At 43.7% G+C, this 22884-nt stretch overlaps 1 protein-coding gene across 1 annotated transcript; it reads right to left on the bottom strand.

Annotated features, from left to right (window-relative positions):
* Positions 1 to 251: 251 nt before the first annotated feature.
* On the bottom strand, positions 252 to 3162 carry LOC120047703 (C-X-C chemokine receptor type 3-2-like). The gene is made up of 2 exons (XM_038993256.1): positions 3047 to 3162; positions 252 to 2230 (listed from the first exon to the last, which is right to left on the bottom strand). The coding sequence occupies exons 1-2, from the start codon at positions 3077 to 3079 to the stop codon at positions 1121 to 1123; spliced, it is 1143 nt and encodes a 380-aa protein (XP_038849184.1). The 5' UTR covers positions 3080 to 3162; the 3' UTR covers positions 252 to 1120.
* Between the last annotated feature and the right edge of the window lie 19722 nt (positions 3163 to 22884).

Genomic DNA, 22884 nt, shown 5'->3' on the forward strand with positions numbered 1-22884 from the left:
CACATCCCCCTCTCCCTCCCTCTCTCTCTTTCTCCCACTCTCCAGGCTCTCACCAGGGCTGTGATGCACAGACCTTTCACGGTCGTCACTAGTTACCAGAGACACAAAGTCATAATTATGGTTAAACCCCGCCTATTTCTACAATTTCTCTTCTTCAAATCTGATTTTAAACCTAACCTTACCCCTAACCACACTTTTAACCTTATGCCTAACCCTAACCTTAAATTAAGACCAAAAAGTTAATTTTTGTTTTCATACATTTTTACATTAGAGCCAATTTTGACTTTTTGGCTGTGGTAACTAGTGACAACCACCTTTAAAAAAGTACATCTCTAAATTCATAACATACTACCTGCTTTTGTAGAAATAAAAAAAACATAACCTATTTATTTCTGCAACAACACATTCACTCATCAAAAATTGTAGGCACGCTAGTTACAGCGCCTCCTAAACACATGATTGACATCGGGTGAAGACGATAGGCTATCAGCTGATCATTGTGTTGATGATTGATGTAAACCTGATAGTTAACTAGCATTTTTTGTGATTTCTCTTCAATGCTACCTAATAATAACTACATTATATACTATAATATTCACACTCTTCTAACTCATGCTACGGTATATGGCTGGCTGGCTGGTGGCTTGTGTGGATATTTTAGTATATGGTGGTTAGCTAAAGTCCAGACTACCTGTGTTGCTGCTGCCCTGACACACATGTGCAACACCCGACTGATGAAGGGATGGAGTTGGGTCAGAGGGTCGTAGAGAGTCGTAGAGCCTGAATGAAGCTGCTCCTCTCTATGTCTTCTGCCTCTCTGCTGTGCGAAGGCTATGTAGGCCAAACCAAATATTGATGATGATGTAGATCAAATGTTATACTGCTGTGGCAGTACTGTTGATATTTAAACTAGGTAGCTTGCAACACAGACTCGACCGGTGACTGTATCTCAAGCCATGCATGTTTGGATACCAGGCACACGCAAGCTTTGTACAGGGCAGACCAATGGAAGGGATGGGGAGGTGGTGAACTTGACAACTTTACGATGACTTGTGGGTTCAGAACAACAACAAAAAGGTGCTCGGGTACAGGTAGACCCCTCTCTGTGCACGTGGCTGGCTCACGCCATGACAGAGAAGTGGGAGGTGTTCTCGCTCTCTGCTGAGCTGAAGGACCCAGTGGTCCTCCGTGCTCTCCTCTGTCCTCCCCATCTGTTCATCCCTGGATAGAACCTCTGTCCCAGCAGCCCCTTACACATTCTGGTCAGCTCCCTCCTAAACTTCACCCCCACAAAGCCGTACAGCAGCGGGTTCAAGGCACAGTGTGACAGCCCCATGCTCTCAGACACCAGGATCCCGATGTCCACCGTGCGGCCAAACTGGCAGCCTCCACTAATCACGCCCAGCTTCTTCAGGCTTTCGGCCAATTGGAAGGAGTTGTAGGGTGCCCAGCAGAGCACAAAAATGGACACCAGGGAGACGATGAGGTGAAGGGACTTCCTCTTCTGGCGGCGCGAGGCGTTGCAAAGGGAGCGGAAGATACGGATGTAGCAGTAGAGCATGACCAGCAGGGGCAGCCCAAAACCCAGCACCAAGTTGACTAGCGGCATCCCCACCTGCCACTGCACTGAGCTGTGGGGGAACACCGTCTGGCACACCAGCAAGTCCTGATGATCCCCCGAGTGCCCCACTTCCACCTTCACCACCTGTCTAAAGGCGATGTCCACCCCACTCAGGCCAAAGCACACTGTCCAGATGAGGGCACAGGCAATCTGTGCATGGCAGGTGTTGCGTTTCCAGCCGGTGCTGACGGCGTGGACGATGGCTAGGTAGCGGTCGAAGCTGATGCAGGCCAGGAATAGGATGCCGCTGTAGCGGTTCAGAGATAACAGGGCTCCGGAAATCTTGCAGGCGGCCACGCCGAACACCCACTGGCGGGCCCACTGGACGGCGAACAGGGGCAGCGTGAGGGCCAGCAGGAGGTCGGACACGGCCAGGTGGAGCAGGAAGGTGTCGGTGAGGGAGAAGGAGCAGGTCCCACCTGTCTGAGAGGTGCGGTAGCGCATCAGCACACACAGCACCAGGATGTTACCCACCAGCGCCAGCACAAACACCAGGCTGTAGACCACAGGGGAGTAGCTCCGGGTGAAGTCCATGATGCCATCCTGGTTGCAGGGCACGGATTGGCTACTGCCTGTTTCAGGTGAAAAGCTGTAACTGTCTTCATAAAACTGGAGACATAGGAGAGGAAAAGAGAGTGAGATGAAGGAAAATTAGCTAACTACAACAATGTTCTGGGTCCGTATGCATAAAGCATTCCCCCTGCCCATATAATCTTGTTCATTATGATCTAAAAGGTAAAACTGATCCTAGATCAGCACTGCTACTCTGAGACGCTTTATGGATACAGGCCCTGGATTCTCCTCATAGGACAGAGCGCATTTGTATCTCTGACTAAACTCAAGATGATGCAGTGCTAAATTCACACAGATATTACACATCTTAATTTTACCTATATAGTCACAGCAAAATTGTTCTGAAGCCACAGGATATGAACATTTAGTCCGTAATGGTGCTTGATCGGTGGTTAGAATATTAGCTGGACAAAAGTAGTCTACATGAAAAGTAATGTCAATATAACCGTGTGTTAGTGTAACGTGTCAGTGAATTAATGTAAATTACAAAGCTTATCTGCATTTCCTGTGGTGCAGGAAAATTCTCAGCAACAAAAGCATGATCAAATTAAGATCATACACTTGTAGCTTCTATGATTTTGAACAATATTTTAAGTGGCTTCAGATTCTCTAACCATTGTTTTAAAATAAACGTTTTAATGTACAGATTGTTATACATTGTCATATTTATTTTTTATTCTGTTCATTTCTTGACCAACCATGTTGTTGTAAAATATAATTTCTTATTTGACTTATTTGGCTAATAATTTTTTTTAGTCTACTACTCCCAATTATTTCTTGCAGCATCTATAGCTCTTGTAGTCATAAAGAACTACATTAATCAGTATGTGGCATAACAAGACCATTACTCACATAGTAATCTGTTGTTGCCTTGACATGATCCATTGTTACCAACAAAACAGCGGAACACCTGAAACACCTTCACAGACTCAGGATACTCTTCTCGTAGTCTCACCCGCGTTCCTCTCTTCTTTTGCCACTCTGAACCAAATAAAAAAGAGAAGATAGTAATTCAGGAACTGAATCCTCTCATATTTTAGGCCAAGCAGACCTATTCAAAGACAGCTGTTAGGAACCGGTGACTGTCCAAAGGGGACTGTGACATATCAAAGGTTTAAAAAACTAAATGTATGTGGCTGACTCAACAGAGACAGACAATGCATGACTAGAAAAACTTTTCTCTGTCTATCTCTAGCTGTTATTCCTAGGTTATATTGGCGATATGTAGTACATTGCACATGTACAGTACACACAGTGCCTTCAGAAAGTATTCAGACCCCTTAACTTTAAAATGTTTTTGTTAAGTTACAGCCTTATTCTAAAATATATATATTTTTAAAATTCCTCAGCAATCCACACACAATATCCCATAATGATGAAGCGAAAACAGGTTTTTGAAATTTTTGCAAATTTATTAAAACAAAAAATCTGAAATACCTTATTTACATAAGTATTCAGACTCTTTTCTATGAGACTCGAAATTGAGCTCAGGTGCATCCTGTTTCCATTGATCATGCTTGAGATGTTTCTACAACTGGATTGGAGTCCACCTGTGGTAAGTTCGATTGATTGGACATGATTTGGAAAGGCACACACCTGTCTATATAAGGCCCCACAGTTGACAGTGTATGTCAGAGCAAAATCCAAGCCATGAGGTCGAAGGAATTGTCCGCAGAGCTCCGAGACAGGATTGTGTCGAGGCACAGATCTGGGGAAGGGTACCAAAAAATGTCTGCAGCATTGAAGGTCCCCATGAACACAGTGGCCTCCATCATTCTTAAATGGAAAAAGTTTGGAACCACCAAGACTCTTCCTAGAGCTGGCCGCCTGGCCAAACTGAGCAATTGGGGGAGAAGGGCCTTGGTCCTGGAGGTAACCAAGAACCCAATGGTCACTCTGACAGAGCTCTAGAGTTTATCTGTGGAGATGGGAGAACCTTCCAGAAGGACAACCATCTCTGCAGTACTCCACCAATCAGGCCTTTATGATAGAGTGGCCAGATGGAAGCCACTCCTCAGTAAAAGGTACATGACAGCCCGCTTGGAGTTTGACAAATGGCATCTAAAGGAATCAGACCAAGAGAAAGAAGATTATCTGGTCTGATGAAATCAAGATTGAACTCTTTGGCCTGAATGCCATGCGTCACGTCTGGAGGAAACCTGTCACCATCCCTACGGTGAAGCATGGTTGTGGCAGCATCATGCTGTGGAGATTTTTTTCAGTGGCAGGGACTGGGAGACTAGTCAGGTATGAGGGAAAGATGAATGGAGCAAAGTACAAAGATATCCTTGATGAAAACCTGGTCCAGAGCTCTTAGACTGGGGCGAAGGTTCACCTTTCAACAGGACAACGATCCTAAGCAAATAGCCAAGACAATGCAGGAGTGGTTTCAGAACAAGTCTCTGAATGTCCTTGAGTGGCCCAGCCAGAGCCCGGACATGAACCCGATCGAACATCTCTGGAGAGACCTGAAAATAGCTGTGCAGCGATGCTCCCCATCCAACCTGACAGGTCTTGAAAGGATCTGCAGAGAAGAATGGGAGAAACTCCCCAAATACATGTGTGCCAAACTTGTAGCGTCATACCCAAGAAGACTCAAGGCTGTAATCACTGCCAAAGGTGCTTCAACAAAGTACTGAGTGAAGGGTCTGAATCCTTATGTAAAGGTGATATTTCTGTTTTTAATACATTTGCAAAAATGTCTAAAAAGCTGTTTTTGCTTTGTCATTATGGGATACTGTGTGTAGATTGATGAGGGGAAAAAACGATTTAATCAATTTTAGAATAAGGCTGTAACGTAACAAAATGTAGAAAAAGTAAAGGGGTCTGAATACTTTCCGTATGCACTATATGTTTTATGTGCAGTGTAGTAGCCTACATTCTAAGAAAAAACACACACAAACATTGAGAAAACCCCCCGAAAGAAAGTATATTCAAATGTCTATGAGCGGACTAGATGCAGAGACAGATATACAAATCTCTGACTGCTTGCCAGTCTAATTGAGTACAGAGAGACTGAATGTCTGATACACGTTCCCATAACATTGGGAAATGTTTTGAACTTGCCCCATCTGGGGAAGTGAAATCTGTGTTTTGCAGGAGTTGTGTTTTTACTGTCTGTACTGTGGTATTATTCAGTTTCGACCCTGTCTATTGTGGCTAAAACGAGACAAACATTTGCATTGTTTGTGGATATGAATCTGTTGGATGGATACAATCAGACGTGCTTTGATTTCTGTAAGCATTTCTCTGAGCTCACTTTGATATCCAGTTATTTCTAAACCTTGCGGCCATGCGATTCAGTTTTCGATACAGTTTCCAAGAGCATGAAAATCATTCTAAAGATATTCCCCACTGTGGAACCATTGCAAAAACAGGATAGTGAAAAAGACAGAGTGTCTAGCATAGAACAATCTGTTAAAGTCTTTACACATAACTAAATGCAAAGATGTATTATATCATTAGTGATGTAAAAGCCTCTCACCTGCTCTCTGTCTTAGTGTTGACGTGTTGGGGACCTGGACCCCTGAGGAGATTGAGCAGGTTTGATATCACCTGCAGTTAGGTCAGGAAGAAAATGTACCTCTGTTTCAGGTCACAGAGTTACCTCTGATGTGCTTTCACAATGTGTCACCCATGCAACGCCCCAAGGAACTGGAACAGATCAGCTATTTACTGGTTTACTCACTATTTCCCTTAACAGATATACATGCAGTATCTATGTTTATCTAGAATCCGGCCTTATTTAGATGGTGTGATCGTAAATAGTCATAGAGCAACTATTATCCAGCCGCAAGGAAATGTTCATTTTTTCTGTCCACAACCACATCATGTAGTGAGCATCAGTGTGAAGAAAATGTCACACATTATTTATTTATTTTACCACCGCTGGGGTATCAAAGTAGCATGTCACCATGTGCAACAACGACCTCTAACTGAGGGTAACGATCTCAATCCACATAGATACTTTTTGTGCAATTCAGTTTATTCAGATGTGGATGGATGTCATAGGTGTTCAGATAAATGACGTTAGGTGGTGGAGCTGTCAGGTTTTCTTTATTCACTTTGGTAAAGAACAAAGACGCTACAAGGTTTTTACTCTGGGTTGTGAGGTCAATATTACACAGGGGGTGGGGTATGTACAGGCACTAAACAGGAGCACAAATGGAAGAAGCAATAATCTGAAAAAACCTGCAACACCTTTGCTCTTAATCTTAGTAGAAACTCATTACATAGCATACACAAAATTAGACCTTATTTTTAAAGCAGTGCAGAGACAAGGCTGCATTTGAGAGGGACATTATAGCATGTTGAGGTTGTTACTGTTTGGAGTGGTGGCTTATACTATTATTGTGCAACCTCATAGCTGCTGTTTCCTTCCGCTACACTCTGTGACTCACAGGGCTGTATGAGAGGTGTGATGTTAGTCAATGGAAAAAGGCAACAGATTGTTGGGCATTGAGAGTAAGATAATGTACAAAGTATGTTTTGGTAAACTATTCAAGGTATGTGGGGAAACAACTTTCTTATTATATTAATGGGTAATTCGTTGGTGTTATTAGTCATAAGTAAAGTTTAAAAGGGATTATGTAAACGTTGGTTGAAAATCTTTAAAACTCTCAGGCTCTGTGTTTCTTTTCTATCCAATTGAGAGAAAGCTTTTCGCTTGATCTAATAGTGTATCAACATAGAATACTATTTGTTTAAGGAAACCAACCGGAAAGCAACTACATTGCACACACAATAGTGTAAGATTTCACATCCTTAATGCAAATGTATTTTAATTATAGCTGAGCTTTCGGTCAGTCGACCTTCATCAGAGCATATCTCCACAAACAATATTCAGACAGATAAGGCCACACAGAGAGCCTTTTAGCGAAAATATATTTAGAATGAGTCAGAGGGAGAATAAAAGAGGCCACCACATGCTCCTGCTCTATGTGTTTTCAGTGGCACGTGACAAAAACTCACTGCAGAAAAGCCCTCACAGAAGTTGCACAGCTGAGTTCTCATTTATCATCCTATTCAAAGGTTTGCATTAGTACTGTGAGCAGTGCACAGGGCCGTGCACAGACCATTCAGAGGCGAGGTGCTCAAAATGAAAAAAGGGCACTCCCCCATTGTTTAAAAGAAAAATCTACTTACATTTATATTTAAGCATAGAACTGATTATTTCTGCAACAACACCCTCACTTACAATCACAAATTGTAAGCAAGCTAGTTACAATCATGGCAGAGGGAAGATATTTCGGGGTGGGGGTGCTGAGGAAAATGGGGTGCTGGTAGAATTTTTTCTCCCCACACTGCTGACAAATATTTTTGTCTGCTCATACAGGAGTAATAAAGGCCCAGTGTACTAATTTGGTGCGAATGTTTTGTTGACATTTTATTTAAAAAAAAAATGTTATTCTTATTCAGGGGGTGCTGTAGCATCCTCAGCACCTCTACTTCCCGCTGCTATGGTTACAGTGCCTCCTAAAGACATGATTGACATCGGGAAAAGAGGGTAGGCTATAATCTGGTCATTGATGTTAATGATTGATGTGAATCTGGTAGTTAGCTAGCTAAATATTTAGTTTTACTGATTGTGATTTATTTTCAATGCTCACTAACGTCTAATATTCATAATCTTCTAACTCATGGTACTGTGCTTGCAAAAGAATTCATCCCATTTGGTGTTTTTCCTATTTTGTTGCATTACAACCTGTAATTTAAATGGATTTTTATTTGGATGTCATGTAATGGACATATACAAAATAGTCCAAATTGGTGAAGTGAAATGAAAAAAATTACTTGTTTAAAAAAAAAACATTTAAATAACAAACGGAAAAGTGGTGCGTGCATATGTATACACCCCATTTGCTATGAAGCCCCTAAATAAGATCTGGTGCAACCAATTACCTTCAGAAATCATATAATTAGTTAAATAAAGTCCACCTGTGTGCAATCTGTGTCACATGATCTGTCACATGATCTGAATATATATACCTGTTCTGAAAGGCCCCAGAGTCTGCAACACCACTAAGCAAGGGGCACCACCAAGCAAGCGGCACCATGAAGACCAAGGAGGTCTCCAAACAGGTCAGGGACAAAGTTGTGGAGAAGTACAGATCAGGGTTGGGTTATAAAAACATATCTGAAACGTTGAACATCCCTAGGAGTGCCATTAAATCCATTATAAAAAAAGTAAAGAATATTGCACCACAACAAACCTGCCAAGAGAGGGCTGCCCACCAAAACTCACAGATCAGGCAAGGAGGGCATTAATCAGAGAGGCAACAAAGAGACCAAAGACAATCCTGAAGGAGCTGCAAAGCTCCACAGCGGAGATTGGAGTATCTGTCCATAGGACCACTTTAAGCTGTACACTCCGCAGAGCTGGGCTTTACGGAGAGGCCAGAAAAAAAGCCATTGCTTAAAGAAAAAATAAGCAAACATGTTTGGTGTTCGCCAAAAGGCATGTGGGAGACTCCCCTGTCACGATCGTCTTGCTGAGAGAGAGTGGACCAAGGCGCAGCGTGTGCAAAATACATTCTCTTTTATTTTAGAGAAAGGAAAAAACACGCAACGAACACTTTAACAAACTGAAACAAAACAACAAACGATCGTGAAGCTATAGACGTAAGTGCACACACAAGCTACAAACGTACAACATAGACAATTACCCACATTAACCTAGTGCCTATGGCTGTCTTAAATATGGCTCCCAATCAGAGACAATTAATGACATCTGTCTCTGATTGAGAACCATTCAGGCAACCATAGACACAGCTAGACACCTACACTAAACACAAACCCATCTACTCTACTTAACCCCCTAAACCATACAACCACCCTAGACAATACAAAAACACATACCTTCCCCATGTCACACCCTGACCTAACTAAAAATAATAAAGGAAACAAAGAATAGTAAGGCCAGGGCGTGACAGTACCCCCCCCCCCCCAAAGGTGCGGACTCCGGCCGCAGAACCTGAAACAGAAGGGGAGGGTCCGGGGTGGCCCCCATCATGGCGGCGGCTCGGGCGCGGGACGAGGCCCCCACTCCACCATTGTCAATACCCGCTTTGGTGGCGCCTCTGGAGCGGCGACCCTTGTAGCAAGTCCCGGACTGAAGACCATCCCAGAGGGCGCCACCGGACGGATGGGTAGCTCCGGACTGAGGGGTAGCTCCGGACTGAGGGGTAGCTCCGGACTGAGGGGTAGCTCCGGACTGAGGGGTAGCTCCGGACTGGAGGGCAGCTCATGACTGGAGGGCAGCTCATGACTGGAGGGCAGCTCATGACTGAAAGGCAGCTCATGACTGGAAGGCAGCTCATGACTGGAAGGCAGCTCCGGACTGAGGGACGGCAGCTCCGGACTGAGGGACGGCAGCTCCGGACTGAGGGACGGCAGCTCCGGACTGAGGGACGGCAGCTCCGGACTGAGGGACTGCAGCTCCGGACTGAGGGACGGCAGCTCATGGCCGGCTGACGGATCTGGCTGCTCATGGCCGGCTGACGGATCTGGCTGCTCATGGTCGGCTGACGGATCTGGCTGCTCATGGCCGGCTGACGGATCTGGCTGCTCATGGCCGGCTGACGGATCTGGCTGCTCATGGCCGGCTGACGGATCTGGCTGCTCATGGCCGGCTGACGGATCTGGCTGCTCATGGCCGGCTGGCGGATCTGGCAGATCCTGGCCGGTTGGCGGCTCTGGCAGATCCTGGCTGGTTGGCGGCTCTGGCAGATCCTGGCTGGTTGGCGGCTCTGGCAGATCCTGGCTGGTTGGCGGCTCTAGCGGCTCCTGGCTGGTTGGCGGCTCTAGCGGCTCCTGACTGACGAACGGCTCTGACGGCTCGGGACAGACGGGCGGCTCTAATGGCTCGGGACAGACGGATGGCTCTAATGGCTCGGGACAGACGGATGGCTCAGATGGCGCTGGGCAGAAGGATGGCTCAGATGGCGCTGGGCAGACGGATGGCTCAGATGGCGCTGGGCAGACGGATGGCTCAGATGGCGCTGGGCAGACGGATGGCTCAGATGGCGCTGGGCAGACGGATGGCTCAGATGGGGCTGGGCAGACGGGCAGTTCAGGCGCCGCTGGGCAGACGGCAGACTCTGGCCGGCTGAGGCGCACTGTAGGCCTGGTGCGTGGTGCCGGAACTGGTGGTACCGGGCTGGGGACACGCACCTGAAGGCTAGTGCGGGGAGAAGGAACAGGGCATACTGGACCCTGGAGACGCACATTAGGCCTAGTGCGTGGTGCCGGAACTGGTGGTACCGGGCTGGGGACACGCATCTCAGGGCTAGTACGGGGAGCAGCAACAGGACGCACAGGACTCTGGAGACGCACAGGAGGCTTGGTGCGTGGTGCCGGAACTGGTGGTACCGGGCTGGAGACACGCACCATAGGGCGAGTGCGTGGAGGAGGAACAGGGCTCTGGAGACACACTGGAAGCCTGGTGCGTGGTGTAGGCACTGGTGGTACTAGGCTGGGGCGGGGAGGTGGCGCCGGAAATACCGGACCGTGCAGGCGTACTGGCTCCCTTGAGCACTGAGCCTGCCCAACCTTACCTGGTTGTATGCTCCCCGTCGCCCGACCAGTGCGGGGAGGTGGAATAACCTGCACCGGGCTATGTAGGCGAACCGGGGACACCATGCGTAAGGCTGGTGCCATGTAAGCCGGCCCGAGGAGACGCACTGGTGGCCAGATGCGTTGGGCCGGCTTCATGACATCCGGCTCAATCCTCAATCTAGCCCTGCCAATGCGGGGAGGTGGAATAACCCGCACCGGGCTATGAACACGTACAGGAGACACCATGCGCTCTACTGCGTAACACGGTGTCTGCCCGTACTCTCGCTCTCCACGGTAAGTACAGGGAGTATGCGCAGGTTCGCCACACTCCCTTTTAGCCCCCCCCCAAGAAATTTTTGGGTTGTACTCGCGGGCTTCCAGGAGGGGGAGGAGATACTGGATGGAAAGGGTCCTTGGGCACAACCGGGAGAATATCGCCTCCCTCGTGAAGAGCTGGAGGCAGCTAAAGCCGAGAGGAGGCGATATGAGGAGGCAGCACGGAAGCTGGTAAATGCATCATGTGGGGATGATTTCTGTATTTGGAATGTTACCTATCTTCAAAAGTTGATTGCTGACAAGCAAAACATTTTAGGACTATGTCGACAATGGACTAATGAAACAAATACCAAAATATAGTTGTTGGGTGGAGTTTTCCCTTAATTTATGTAATTTTTGAAATTTATGTAATTTATAGAGCCTAAATGCAACATTTATAGGCATGTTGTTGAAGTGCTGTTGTTGATGTGTTGTTGAAATGCTGAGCGCTCCTACCAGCCTGCAGCGTGTCACAAATGATTCACAATTGATTACTTAAATGGCAGGCCATAGCCTTGAAATAATTATAATATTGCCGAAATAATTTGTTTTTGTTCCTTATTAGACTACCTGGCTTGCTCCTGACTGATTTAGAGTTAGTATGTTGTTTAATATTCTGTTGAAATGTTGAATGTCAATTGAAAGTGACAGAATCACACATTACTTCCCAAGCAAAGTAATTTTTTTCTCTCATCCGTTATAGGTTGTAGCGCAGCCTCTGAATGTCATAAAGACAAACCAAATATATCCTATATGCATCGGAGTCACGTCTTTCCCCTGCATTTTACAGCTTGTTTCTAGCATAAAGCATTGCAGAATAAAGCGTCATTATAGATTGTTTAATATAATCAGGTCCATTTAATTTCATTCAAAATCTTAAGCTAACAAGGCCTATGCTTTTAGCCATTTTCTTAAAAAAAAGCCACAATACCATCACATACTCCCTCAATTACAGCCCTGGTTTTTAATTTAACACACCAAACTCTTCACTGACAACTAGATATTTAAGGAGTGCATGTTGATTGAAGGAATTTGCTGACAAAATGAATAGTAGACCATAATTATCTCTCTAAAAGGTAGCTAATACCTCTTATTTCTTGAATAGGAATAAATAGGCTCCAACACAAAGGCCTCTTGTTGTTAGTAGCTAAAGTCAAATTAAAATGAAGAATGTTCCAATTAATTAGGCTTTCTCGAATTAGCCTACTTTCAGCACCCATGCTCTGTCCATATCTGCGGCTGCCAATTCATAGTAATGTAAGTTATGTAAATTACTCAAATATGGCTTATTTTGAGGTCAATATCTGTATATCTCGGATAAAAAATCTTTATTATGGGCAATGTTTATATTAAAATAAATTATAGCAGTAGCAAGCTTACCACTGGTCCTCCTCATCTTCACCCACTCTCTCTCAGTAGGCCTAATCCACACACAGACACAGAATGTTTTGGACAAATACAAAATTATTTTCAGAAGAAGCCTTTGACTCGCCTCCTGAAGTGCCACCGTACACAGCACAGTCGTTGGTTAGGCAGCACAAAAGGGTTCACATCAGCAAGAGCAGGGCAGGCCGGGGCTCATGATTGGAAAGCCTATCCATTGCAATGTGTAATGCAGTGTAGCCTAGTTTTATATACACTATCCCAGTAGCGCATAAACTCGGGAAGGAAGTAGATTTTCTTAGAAATACAACTTTTCCCAGTGCTTCTCCGAGCATCCTCTTCGTATAGTCTAGGCCTAAAGTCTATAGAATAGGCTATGGATAATTTAATTGAGACCACACTAGGCGCACTTGATATTGCTCGCCCAGCAGAGAATCAGGGATGGGGGAATCATCGCGCACACATCAATATACTATAATAAGCAACTCATTCTCAAACCCTGAGCAATATGACATTTAAATGACAAATTACATGACCCTGCCCTGGACTAAATAAAAGAAATACTAAACCCTCACCCTGGCTGAAATTTAAAAAGCATGACCCTCCCCAATTTTCACTCCCTTAGTGTGGAATTGAAACGGTTCTTGGTGTTGTTTCCTCTCTCTAAAGCTCCTGAGCACTATTTTGGTGTTACGAGTTCTGTTTACTGCAGAATTGGAACCCTTTATTTTGGTGTTGTTTCCTCTTGAAAACCCCTGAACACTATCAGATTTAAAGTGTTACTCCACAATGATACATCAATTGAATATACAAAATACAGAAGAAAAAAAAACACACACATTGCAGACTGCTCAAAGAGTTGTGAGACACTAAAAACCATCATAGTCAAACATAGTACAGTATTTCCTTTGGCATCATCTATAATACATTATATCATATATACATTATTGGTACATTACATCATCTATACACACATTTGCACAAACAAACAAGAATTACAGTACTAACTTCAACATGATAAAAGAGACATGGTATACAACATTTAATCTGGAAGGACAAAAAGTATCATTAAACTCTATTCACAATATTTATAAACATAAATTAACTGCCTAACTTTAATACTCAAAATTATATAAAAAAAATAGCAAATTAAAAAAGTGATTCTCAAGACATGTTTTTGAAGTTGGCCTTTTCAGTATCTGCACCTGTATACATTTGAAAGTACAGTCACACTTATTTGGGTACAGAATCCAAAATATGTCAAATTAAAATTATAATGCTGCAATAGCATCCACAAAATCATGCAGAACAAGTACTGCTTTGTTTTCCACCACTAAGTAGAAACGTGTTGAAGAAGGGACTGAGCCAATACTCGCAACATTGGGAGATTGAGGTCCTGTGGTGACATCAGATGGTGTGGAAGTCTCCTTAAATGAATAAAATACAATATATTATAAAATTGAATGAAAAAGAATGTAGCATACGCCAATACATGAAATACCATAAATAGTAACTTAATGAAAACTCCTTTAGAAAAAGTGTACTGTCTTCCCCAAGGAGATGGGGAAGCATCGGGAGGCCAGCTACTGAATGGTGGCGTGTTACCGTCCAACTTGGGTCTTGTGTCGTTATGTCTTCATCCAAGGCAATGTTCATTCTCTCCACAATGTCTTTGAGGACTGCTTGCTTTGAATTGATCCTTTGCTGTTTGTTGCACTCCATTCTTTTTAATTTGGCTCCACCCCTATCCAATAACTTCACCGCCGGAGTGCCAGCATGTCTGTGAAAGTATCTGAGCTCAAAAGTTGAGTTAGTGAGTAGCTCAAAGTCTTGAATTAAAAAGGGGTGTTCCTCCAGTATTTCATCTTTATTTTCACGTGTTAAGTAACTATCTCCTTTGTGTGAATGTTTCCTCAAGAATACTTGATAGCTTGTTCAAATCCCTCTTGCCTCTATCTTCCTCATTTCTTCTTTCATTAGTGATACTGCATCTGATGGGATCTGGCATGGCGGTGGCTCCAAGTTCACACTGGTTGGAGTGTCAGTCCTCCTTTTTGCTTTTGATGTCTGGGATCTCACCCACTGCTGCTCTTCTCCTAAAACACGGGACTATGCTTCACCGTCTGTTCTTTAGTTTGTCTGTAATGCACGTAAACCACACCATGGTGGGTGAACCCCATTTGGCCTTCAGGTGTGGCCATTTCAAGATTATGGCATTTGCCATTAGAATTTTATGATACTTTTCAGGATATGTTGCATACTGCAGTGCTTCGTCAACAACTGCAGACAGCAACATACCCCTCAGGTGTTGTTTTATTCACCCACATGGCAGATAAGAATTGATCTCTGAAATCAAAATAAGACTTTGCTGAATATACAGTGCCTATTCAGACCCCTTGACTTTTTCCACAATTTGTTAAATTACAGCCTTATTCTGAAATGTATTAAATAAAAATACTAATACCTTATTTACATAAGTATTCAGAGACTTTGTTATGGGACTCGAAATTGAGCTCAAGGAAATCCTGTTTCCATTGATCATCCTTGAGATGTTTCTACAACTTAATTGGAGTCCAAATTCAATTGATTGGATATAATCTGGAAAGGCACACACCTGTCTATATAAGGTCCCACAGTTGACAGTTCATGTCAGAGCAAAAACCAAGCCATGAGGTCGAAGGAATTGTCCGTAGAGCTCCGAGACAGGATTGTGTCGATGGCACAGATCTGGGGAAGGGTACCTCCCTGACCAAGAACCCGATGGTCACTCTGATAGAGCTTCTCTGTGGAGATGGGAGAACCTTCCAGAACGACAAACATCTCTGCAGCACTCCACCAATCAGGCCTTTATGGTAGAGTGGCCAGACGGAAGCCACTCCTCAGTAAAAGGTACACGACAGCCCGCTTGGAGTTTGCCTAAAGGCACCTAAAGGACTCTCAGATAATGATAAACAAGATTCTCTGGTCTGATGAAACCAAGTTTGAACTCTTTGACCTGAATACCAAGCGTCGCGTCTGGAGGAAACATTAACTTGCTTGACCATGCTGTAGGCCATGTAACAGTTTGTTAAATGCAATATACTTTGTGGACTTCACCGGACAGATGTTGCTTTCCGGTTTTGTGATAAAATAAAGGTGTGGTTGAAATTATTCTGCCACTGTGTCTTATTGTCTCGGCCTTAGGCCTATATATCACGGTGGAAAGGCATATGAACTAACGGGTTATAGGGCAAACAACGCAATTATTGCAACACACAGATTGTAATATGGATTTTTTTCTAGCTTGGCTTCCCTAGTGATTTTACCCATGCACTGCTATTGATGACACTGCTCATGCTAAACTGCCTTTTGGCCACTAGAGAACTCTATCCATCTCTTTGGCTTAGCTCATTGACTTCCATAGAACCAGAAATAAAATGAGGGAGTGCCATGTCTCACTTCCTCTCCATAATTTCACCCTTCTCTACACATTTGGGGTGGAAAATAGCATTGAAGTTAGAAAGATGGTCCAGTAGCCGGAAGGTGGATGGTTTGTATCCTGGTGCAGAAAAATGGTTGTGTCCTTGAGCAAGGCATATAATCCCAATTTAAATGAATAATGGCTTTGACCCCACTATCTATAGGAGCGGGATATGCAATAAAACACATTTCGAAATTCACATATCACCTACAATTTTGATTGTAACATAGTATATAATCTCACAATGGGCCTGTGAACTGTAGCCTACACAGTAATTAGACTATCATTGGAAAATGGTTTAGTTCCCAGTGTCCTTTAAAGTGTTAACATATTTTAGAAAATTGTGGGAAAATATAACAGATCTGTATCTAAATCTTTTTAGATTTTTTTGTGTAGAATATTTATAAAAAAATCAGTATCAATAAATAGATAACAGTAAACTATTTGTATTTCACCATTTGATTCTATGAGTGACACAGTATGCCAAAGCATTCTTTTTGTGTTTTGACACAGATTTTTACATGCACAGAAACACAAAAAATTGTTTTCCAACTACTCTCTTAAAAACACCAAGATTCAGATTGAAGAACCACTTTGGGTGATTCAGAGTACTTCTATTCATTAAAAAAAACTTTCTCTGTATCCTAACACTTACAGTTGAAGTTGGAAGTTTACATACACTTAGGTTGGAGTCATTAAAACTCGTTTTTCAACCACTCCACACAATTCTTGTTAACAAACTATACTTTTGGAAAGTCGGTTAAGACATCTACTTTGTGCATGACACAAGTCATTTTTCCAACAATTGTTTACAGACTAATTATTTCACTTATAATTCACTGTATCACAATTCCAGTGGGTCAGAAGTTCACATACACTAAGTTGACTGTGCCTTTAAACAGCTTGGAAAATTCCAGAAAATGATATCATGGCTTTAAAAGCTTCTGATAGGCTAATTGACATTATTTGAGTTACTTGGAGGTGTACCTGTGGATGTATCTCAAGGCCTACCTTCAAACTCAGTGCCTCTTTGCTTGACATCATGGGAAAATCAAAAGAAATCACCCAAGACCTCAGAAAAAAAATTGTAGACCTCCACACGTCTGGTTCATCCTTGGGAGCAATTTCCAAACGCCTGAAGGTACCACATTCATCTGTACAAACAATAGTACGCAAGTATAAACACCATGGGACCACGCAGCCATCATACCGCTCAGGAAGGAGACGCGTTCTGTCTCCTAGAAATGAACGTACTTTGGTGCGAAAAGTGCAAATCAATCCCAGAACAACAGCAAAGGACCTTGTGAAGATGCTGGAGGAAACAGGTACAAAAGTATCTATATCCACAGTAAAAATGAGTCCTATATCGACATAACCTGAAAGGCCGCTCAGCAAGGAAGAAGCCACTGCTCCAAAACCGCCATAAAAAAGCCAGACTACGGTTTTCAACTGCACATGAAGACAAAGATCGTACTTTTTGGAGAAATGTCCTCTGGTCTGATGAAACAAAAATAGAACATGTTTGGCCATAATGACCATTGTTATGTTTGGAGGAAAAAGGGAGAGGCTTGTAAGTCGAAGAACACCTTCCCAACCGTGAAGCACAGGAATGGCAGCATCATGTTGTGGGGGTGCGAGAAAGGAAGCCTACAAAGTTGTATTTTATTTATTTCACCTTGGTTTAACCAGGTAGGCCAGTTGAGAACAAGTTCTCATTTACAAATGCGACGTGCCAAGATCATGCAAAGCAGTGCGACACAAACAACAACAGAGTGACACATGGAATAAACAAACGTACAGTCAATAACACAATAGTAAAAAATATATATACATTGTGTGCAAATGAGGTAAGATTAGGGAGGTAAGGCAATAAATAGGCCGTAGTGGCGAAGTAATTACTATTTAGCATTTTAACACTGGAGTGATAGATGTGCAGAAGATGAATGTGCAAGTAGAGATACTGGGGTGCAAAGGAGCAAAAAAAAAAATAACAATATGGGGATGAGGTAGTTGGATGGGCTATTTACAGATGGGCTGTGTTCAGGTGCAATGAACTGTGAGCTGCTCTGACAGCTGATGCTTAAAGTTAGTGATGGAGATATGAGTCTCCAGCTTCAGTAACTTTTGAAATTTGTTCCAGTCATTGGCAGCAGAGAACTGGAAGGAAAGGCGGCCAAAGGAGGAATTGACTTTGGGGGTGACCAGTGAAATATACCTGCTGGAGCGCATGCTATGGGTGGGTGCTGCTATGGTGACCAGTGATCTGGGGCTTTACCTAGCAAAGACTTATAGATGACCTGGAGCCAGTGGGTTTGGCGACGAATATGAAGTGAGGGCCAGCCAACGAGAGCATACAGGTCGCAGTGGTGGGTAGTATATGGGGCTTTGGTGACAAAACGGATGGTACTGTGATAGACTACATCCAATTTGCTGAGTAGAGGCTATTTTGTATATGACATCGCCGAAGTCGAGGATCAATAGGATAGTCAGTTTTACGAGGGTATGTTTGGCAGCATGAGTGAAGGTTGCTTTGTTGTGAAATAGGAAGCCGATTCTAGATTTAATTTTGGATTGGAGATGCTTAATGTGAGTCTGGAAGGAGAGTTTACAGTCTCACCAGACACTTAGGTATTTGTAATTGTTCTAAGTCAGACCGTCCAGAGTAGTGATGCTGGATGGGCGGGCAGGTGCGGGCAGCGATCGGTTGAAGAGCATGCATTTAATTTTACTTGCATTTAAGAGCAGTTGGAGGCCACAGAAGGAGAGTTGTATGCCATTGAAGCTCGTCTGGAGGTTAGTTACCACAGTGTCCAAAGAAGGGCCAGAAGTATACAGAATGGTGTCGTCTGCGTAGAGGTGGATCAGAGAATCACCAGCAGCAAGAGCGACATCATTGATGTATACAGAGAAAAGAGTCAGCCTGAGAATTGAACCCTGTGGCACCCCCATAGAGACTGCCAGAGGTCCGGACAACAGGCCCTCCCATTTGACACACTGAACTCTGTCTGAGAAGTAGTTGGTGAACCAGGCGAGGCAGTCATTTGAGAAACCAAGGCTGTTGAGTCTGCCAATAAGAATGTGGTGATTGACAGAGTCGAAAGCCTTGGCTAGGTCGATTAATACGGCTGCACAGTATTGTCTTTATCGATGGCGGTTATGATATTGTTTAGGACCTTGAGCGTGGCTGAGGTACACCCATGACCAGCTCGGAAACCAGATTGCATAGCGGAGAAGGTACGGTGGGATTCGAAATGGTCGGTGATCTGTTTGTTATCTTAGCTTTCAAAGTTATCTTAGCTTTCAAACCTTAGAAAGGTAGGGTAGGGTAGATCTAGGTCTGTAACGGTTTGCGTCTAGAGTGTCTCCCCCTTTGAAGAGGGGGATGACCGCGGCAGCTTTCCAATCTTTGGGGATCTCAGACGATACGAAAGAGAGGTTGAACAGGCTAGTAATAAGGGTTGCAACAATTGCAGCTTATCATTTTAGAAAGAGAGGGTCCAGATTGTCTAGCCCAGCTGATTTGTAGGGGTCCAGATTTTGCAACTCTTTCAGAAAATCAGCTATCTGGATTTGGATGAAAGAGAAATGAAATGGGGGAGGCTTGGGCAAGTTGCTGTGGGAGGTGCAGGGCTATTGACCGGGGTAGGCGTAGCCAGGTGGAAAGCACGGCCAACCTTAGAAAAATGGTTATTGAATTTCTCAGTTATCGTGGATTTATCAGTGGTGACAGTTTTCCCTAGCCTCAGTGCAGTGGGCACCTGGGAGGAGGTACTCTTATTCTCCATGGACTTTACAGTGTCCCAGAACTTTTGGGAGTTTGTGCTACAGGATGCAAATTTCTGTTTGTTAAAGCTAGCCTTTGCTTTCCTAACTGCCTGTGTATGTTGGTTCCTAACTTCCCTGAAAAGTTGCATATCGCAGGGGCTATTCGATGCTAATGCAGTACGCCACAGGATGTTTTTGTGCTGGTCAAGGGCAGTCAGGTCTGGAGTGAACCAAGGGCTATATCTGTTCCTGGTAAAAAAATAAATAATGGGGCTTGCTTTTTTAAGATGGTGAGGAAAGCACTTTTAAAGAATAACCAGGCATCCTCTTCTGACAGAATGAGGTCAATATCCTTCCAGGATACCCGGGCCAGGTCGATTAGAAAGGCCTGCTCGCTGAAGTGTTTTAGGGTGTGTTTGACAGTGATGAGGGGTGGTCGTTTGACCACAGACCCATTACAGACGCAGACAATGAGGCAGTGATCGCTGAGATCCTGGTTGAAGACAGCAGAGGTGTATTTAGAGGGCAGGTTGGTAAGGATGATATCTATGAGGGTGCCCGTGTTTACGGATTTGGGGTTGTACCTGGTAGGTTCATTGATAATTTGGGTGAGATTGAGGGCATCTAGCTTAGATTGTAGGATGGCCAGGGTGTGAAGCATGTCCCAGTTTAGGTCACCTAACAGTACGAGCTCTGAAGATAGATGGGGGGCAATCAATTCACATATGGTGTCCAGGGCACAGCTGGGGGCAGAAGGTGGTCTATAACAAGCGGCAACTGTGAGAGACTTGTTTCTGGAAAGGTGGATTTTTAGAATTAGAAGCTTGAATTTTTGGGGCATAGACCTGGATAGTATGACCGAACTCTGCAGGCTATCTCTGCAGTAGATTGCAACTCCGCCCCCTTTGGCAGTTCTATCTTGTCGGAAGATTTTATAGTTAGAGATGGAAATTTCACGATTTTTGGTGGCCTTCCTATGCCAGGATTCAGACACGGCTAGGACATCTGGGTTGGCAGAGTGTGCTAAAGCAGTGAATAAAACAAACTTAGGGAGGAGGCTTCTAATGTTAACATGCATGAAACCAAGGCTTTTACAGTTACAGAAGTCAACAAATGAAAGCGCCTGGGGAATGGGAGTGGAGCTAGGCGCTGCAGGGCCTGGTAAACTACTTTCACTACACAATCATGGTGTTTTAAGTCTTTCTGTTTTTACAGTGTAGGCCTATGACATGTTTTTTTTCAAAATCAGCACGAATTACTGTAGATTAAGCAATAAAAGCCCCACTCGTGGTCTTCTTAAATTAAAGTCATTTTTGACAGTATGGAGCACAACACCAGGAACTCCCTCAAACTTGTTTTCCAAAGACTGTGGTCCGCACTAGGCAGCTGCTGTAAGAGCTTATTTTTCACTGACTCTCCACTGGTCGCAAAAACAAGCTTGATAGGCAGTTTAAACTTCTTCAATTCAACCATTATTGGGTTAAAATACACATATAGTCTAAATTTGTGAAAAGCCATCCACAACAACCACAATCTGTAAAGTGCAAAAAGCTAAATGAGAGCAGAAGTGTGATTCACATCAATGAGCTATGTAGATATCAATAAGCAATATCCGTATCGCCCGTGGCTACACCACTGCTGTCGTCTTTACCTCCAAGCGTTTATTCAAGTTGGATCATGTTTGGATACCAACAGCAGTCGCACCATTGGAAGATATACAATAGCTTGGACTGTAGCCTGCAAGCCTATTCCTGCTCTTTTCCCGCGATCCATCAAACCCATTTGGTGTGTCATCATAGTGGTCTCCAACTTGTGGTCAGACTCGCTCAGGCTAAACAAATTTAAACTTGCGCCTTTTTCCAATGCTGATTTGAATTTCATTGAGAAAACAGAAAGGTATCAAATGGACATTTCGTGAACCTCCTTTCTGAATTTAAAAGGCATCCTAGAAGTAGGCCTAATCGATTGATAAATTGATTGACAAAGTCATGAATATTTTGAAGAACTGATTGGGCTATGATAAAAAAATATGCCTCCTGGTCAAAATGACCTCAGTGAGATGAGATTTAATTGTGAAGATGATTGTTTTCTTGACAGCTACCACACAAATGTCAATAGCCAGGGACACCCCATATATGTTCTGTCATTCTCACTCAGATATCATATTAATATGGCATAAGTCATGGCAAAATGTGTAGAATTGCAGGAAATTCTCTTTAAAACTGTAAAAATGTCTCTCCACCCCATGCCAAAATGGGTAGAATTGAATGAAATTACCTGTAAAACAGAATTTTTTTAACCTCTGCCCCATGAGACAATTGCATGAATTTTGTTACAAAATTGCAAAACAATTATCTTCCCCCCCATGGCAAAATGTGTGGAATTGCAGGAAATAAACTTTCAAACTTACATTTGTCTCTCCGCCATCAAGACGGGGGTCACTAAAATGTTTTGCCGCGATGTAGGTGGCCCCCCAACCAAATCTCCCTTAGGGCCCCCCAAAATGCCCTGTCAGTAGTGTTGTATCCCTGATCATTTGTTCAATTTCTGATATTGGATGGGGCCGTTGGGTCTGTTAATGGCCATCACTCTTGCATTAGATGTACAGAACTGCTGGTCTTGATTATCCTCACCCAGTCTATGTATTTTTTAAGAGAGTGTACACAACACAAACTTGGCTTGTACATTCATCATTAAACACACAAACACGCACATGCACACACCTGAGTGGCTGAAGTAGAAGGTGCCGCACTATGTTCCTGCTTTGTTCCATTTACCATACTGATAACAACAACCAAATAAAGAGGTTGACTTTTGAAAGGACTGAAACTTCTACGCCCAGAAACCAAACATTTGACATTTCTCTTTATGAGGTGTTCCTACAGTTCCAAATGGGTGGGCAGAACGCAGGTACTCTTCGTCTCGTCATATTCCATGGAAATGGTACTGTCACCATATGATGATGTCACCATGGGTATAAGAGCAAAGGGCCCCCGTGGCCCTCCCATTCACAGCTTTTCCCAAAGCTCACCCAGGATATCTAAGGCCCCAGTGGAGACTGACAGGGATTGAGCACCAGCAGGTAAGTGTCAGGAGATAACCATTGGGACTCTAGTCGGCTTTGAATATGAATATTGAATGGTATCAGTGTGTGGAGGTGTAAACGGATGTAGAACTTTGTCCAAACTTCTTCTTCTTCTCTCTGATAGTA

Source organism: Salvelinus namaycush, chromosome 5 (genome assembly GCF_016432855.1).
Source record: "Salvelinus namaycush isolate Seneca chromosome 5, SaNama_1.0, whole genome shotgun sequence".
In the NCBI taxonomy this organism is placed as follows: Eukaryota; Metazoa; Chordata; class Actinopteri; order Salmoniformes; family Salmonidae; genus Salvelinus; species Salvelinus namaycush.

What these genes read in the sequence shown, in the direction of transcription:
- LOC120047703 (XM_038993256.1), bottom strand. Translation starts at nt 3,079, where the DNA reads ATGGATCATGTCAAGGCAACAACAGATTACTAT. An exon ending in AGGCAACAACAGATTACTAT is followed by an intron (nt 2,231 to 3,046) that starts GTGAGTAATGGT and finishes CTATGTCTCCAG; the next exon opens with TTTTATGAAGACAGTTACAG.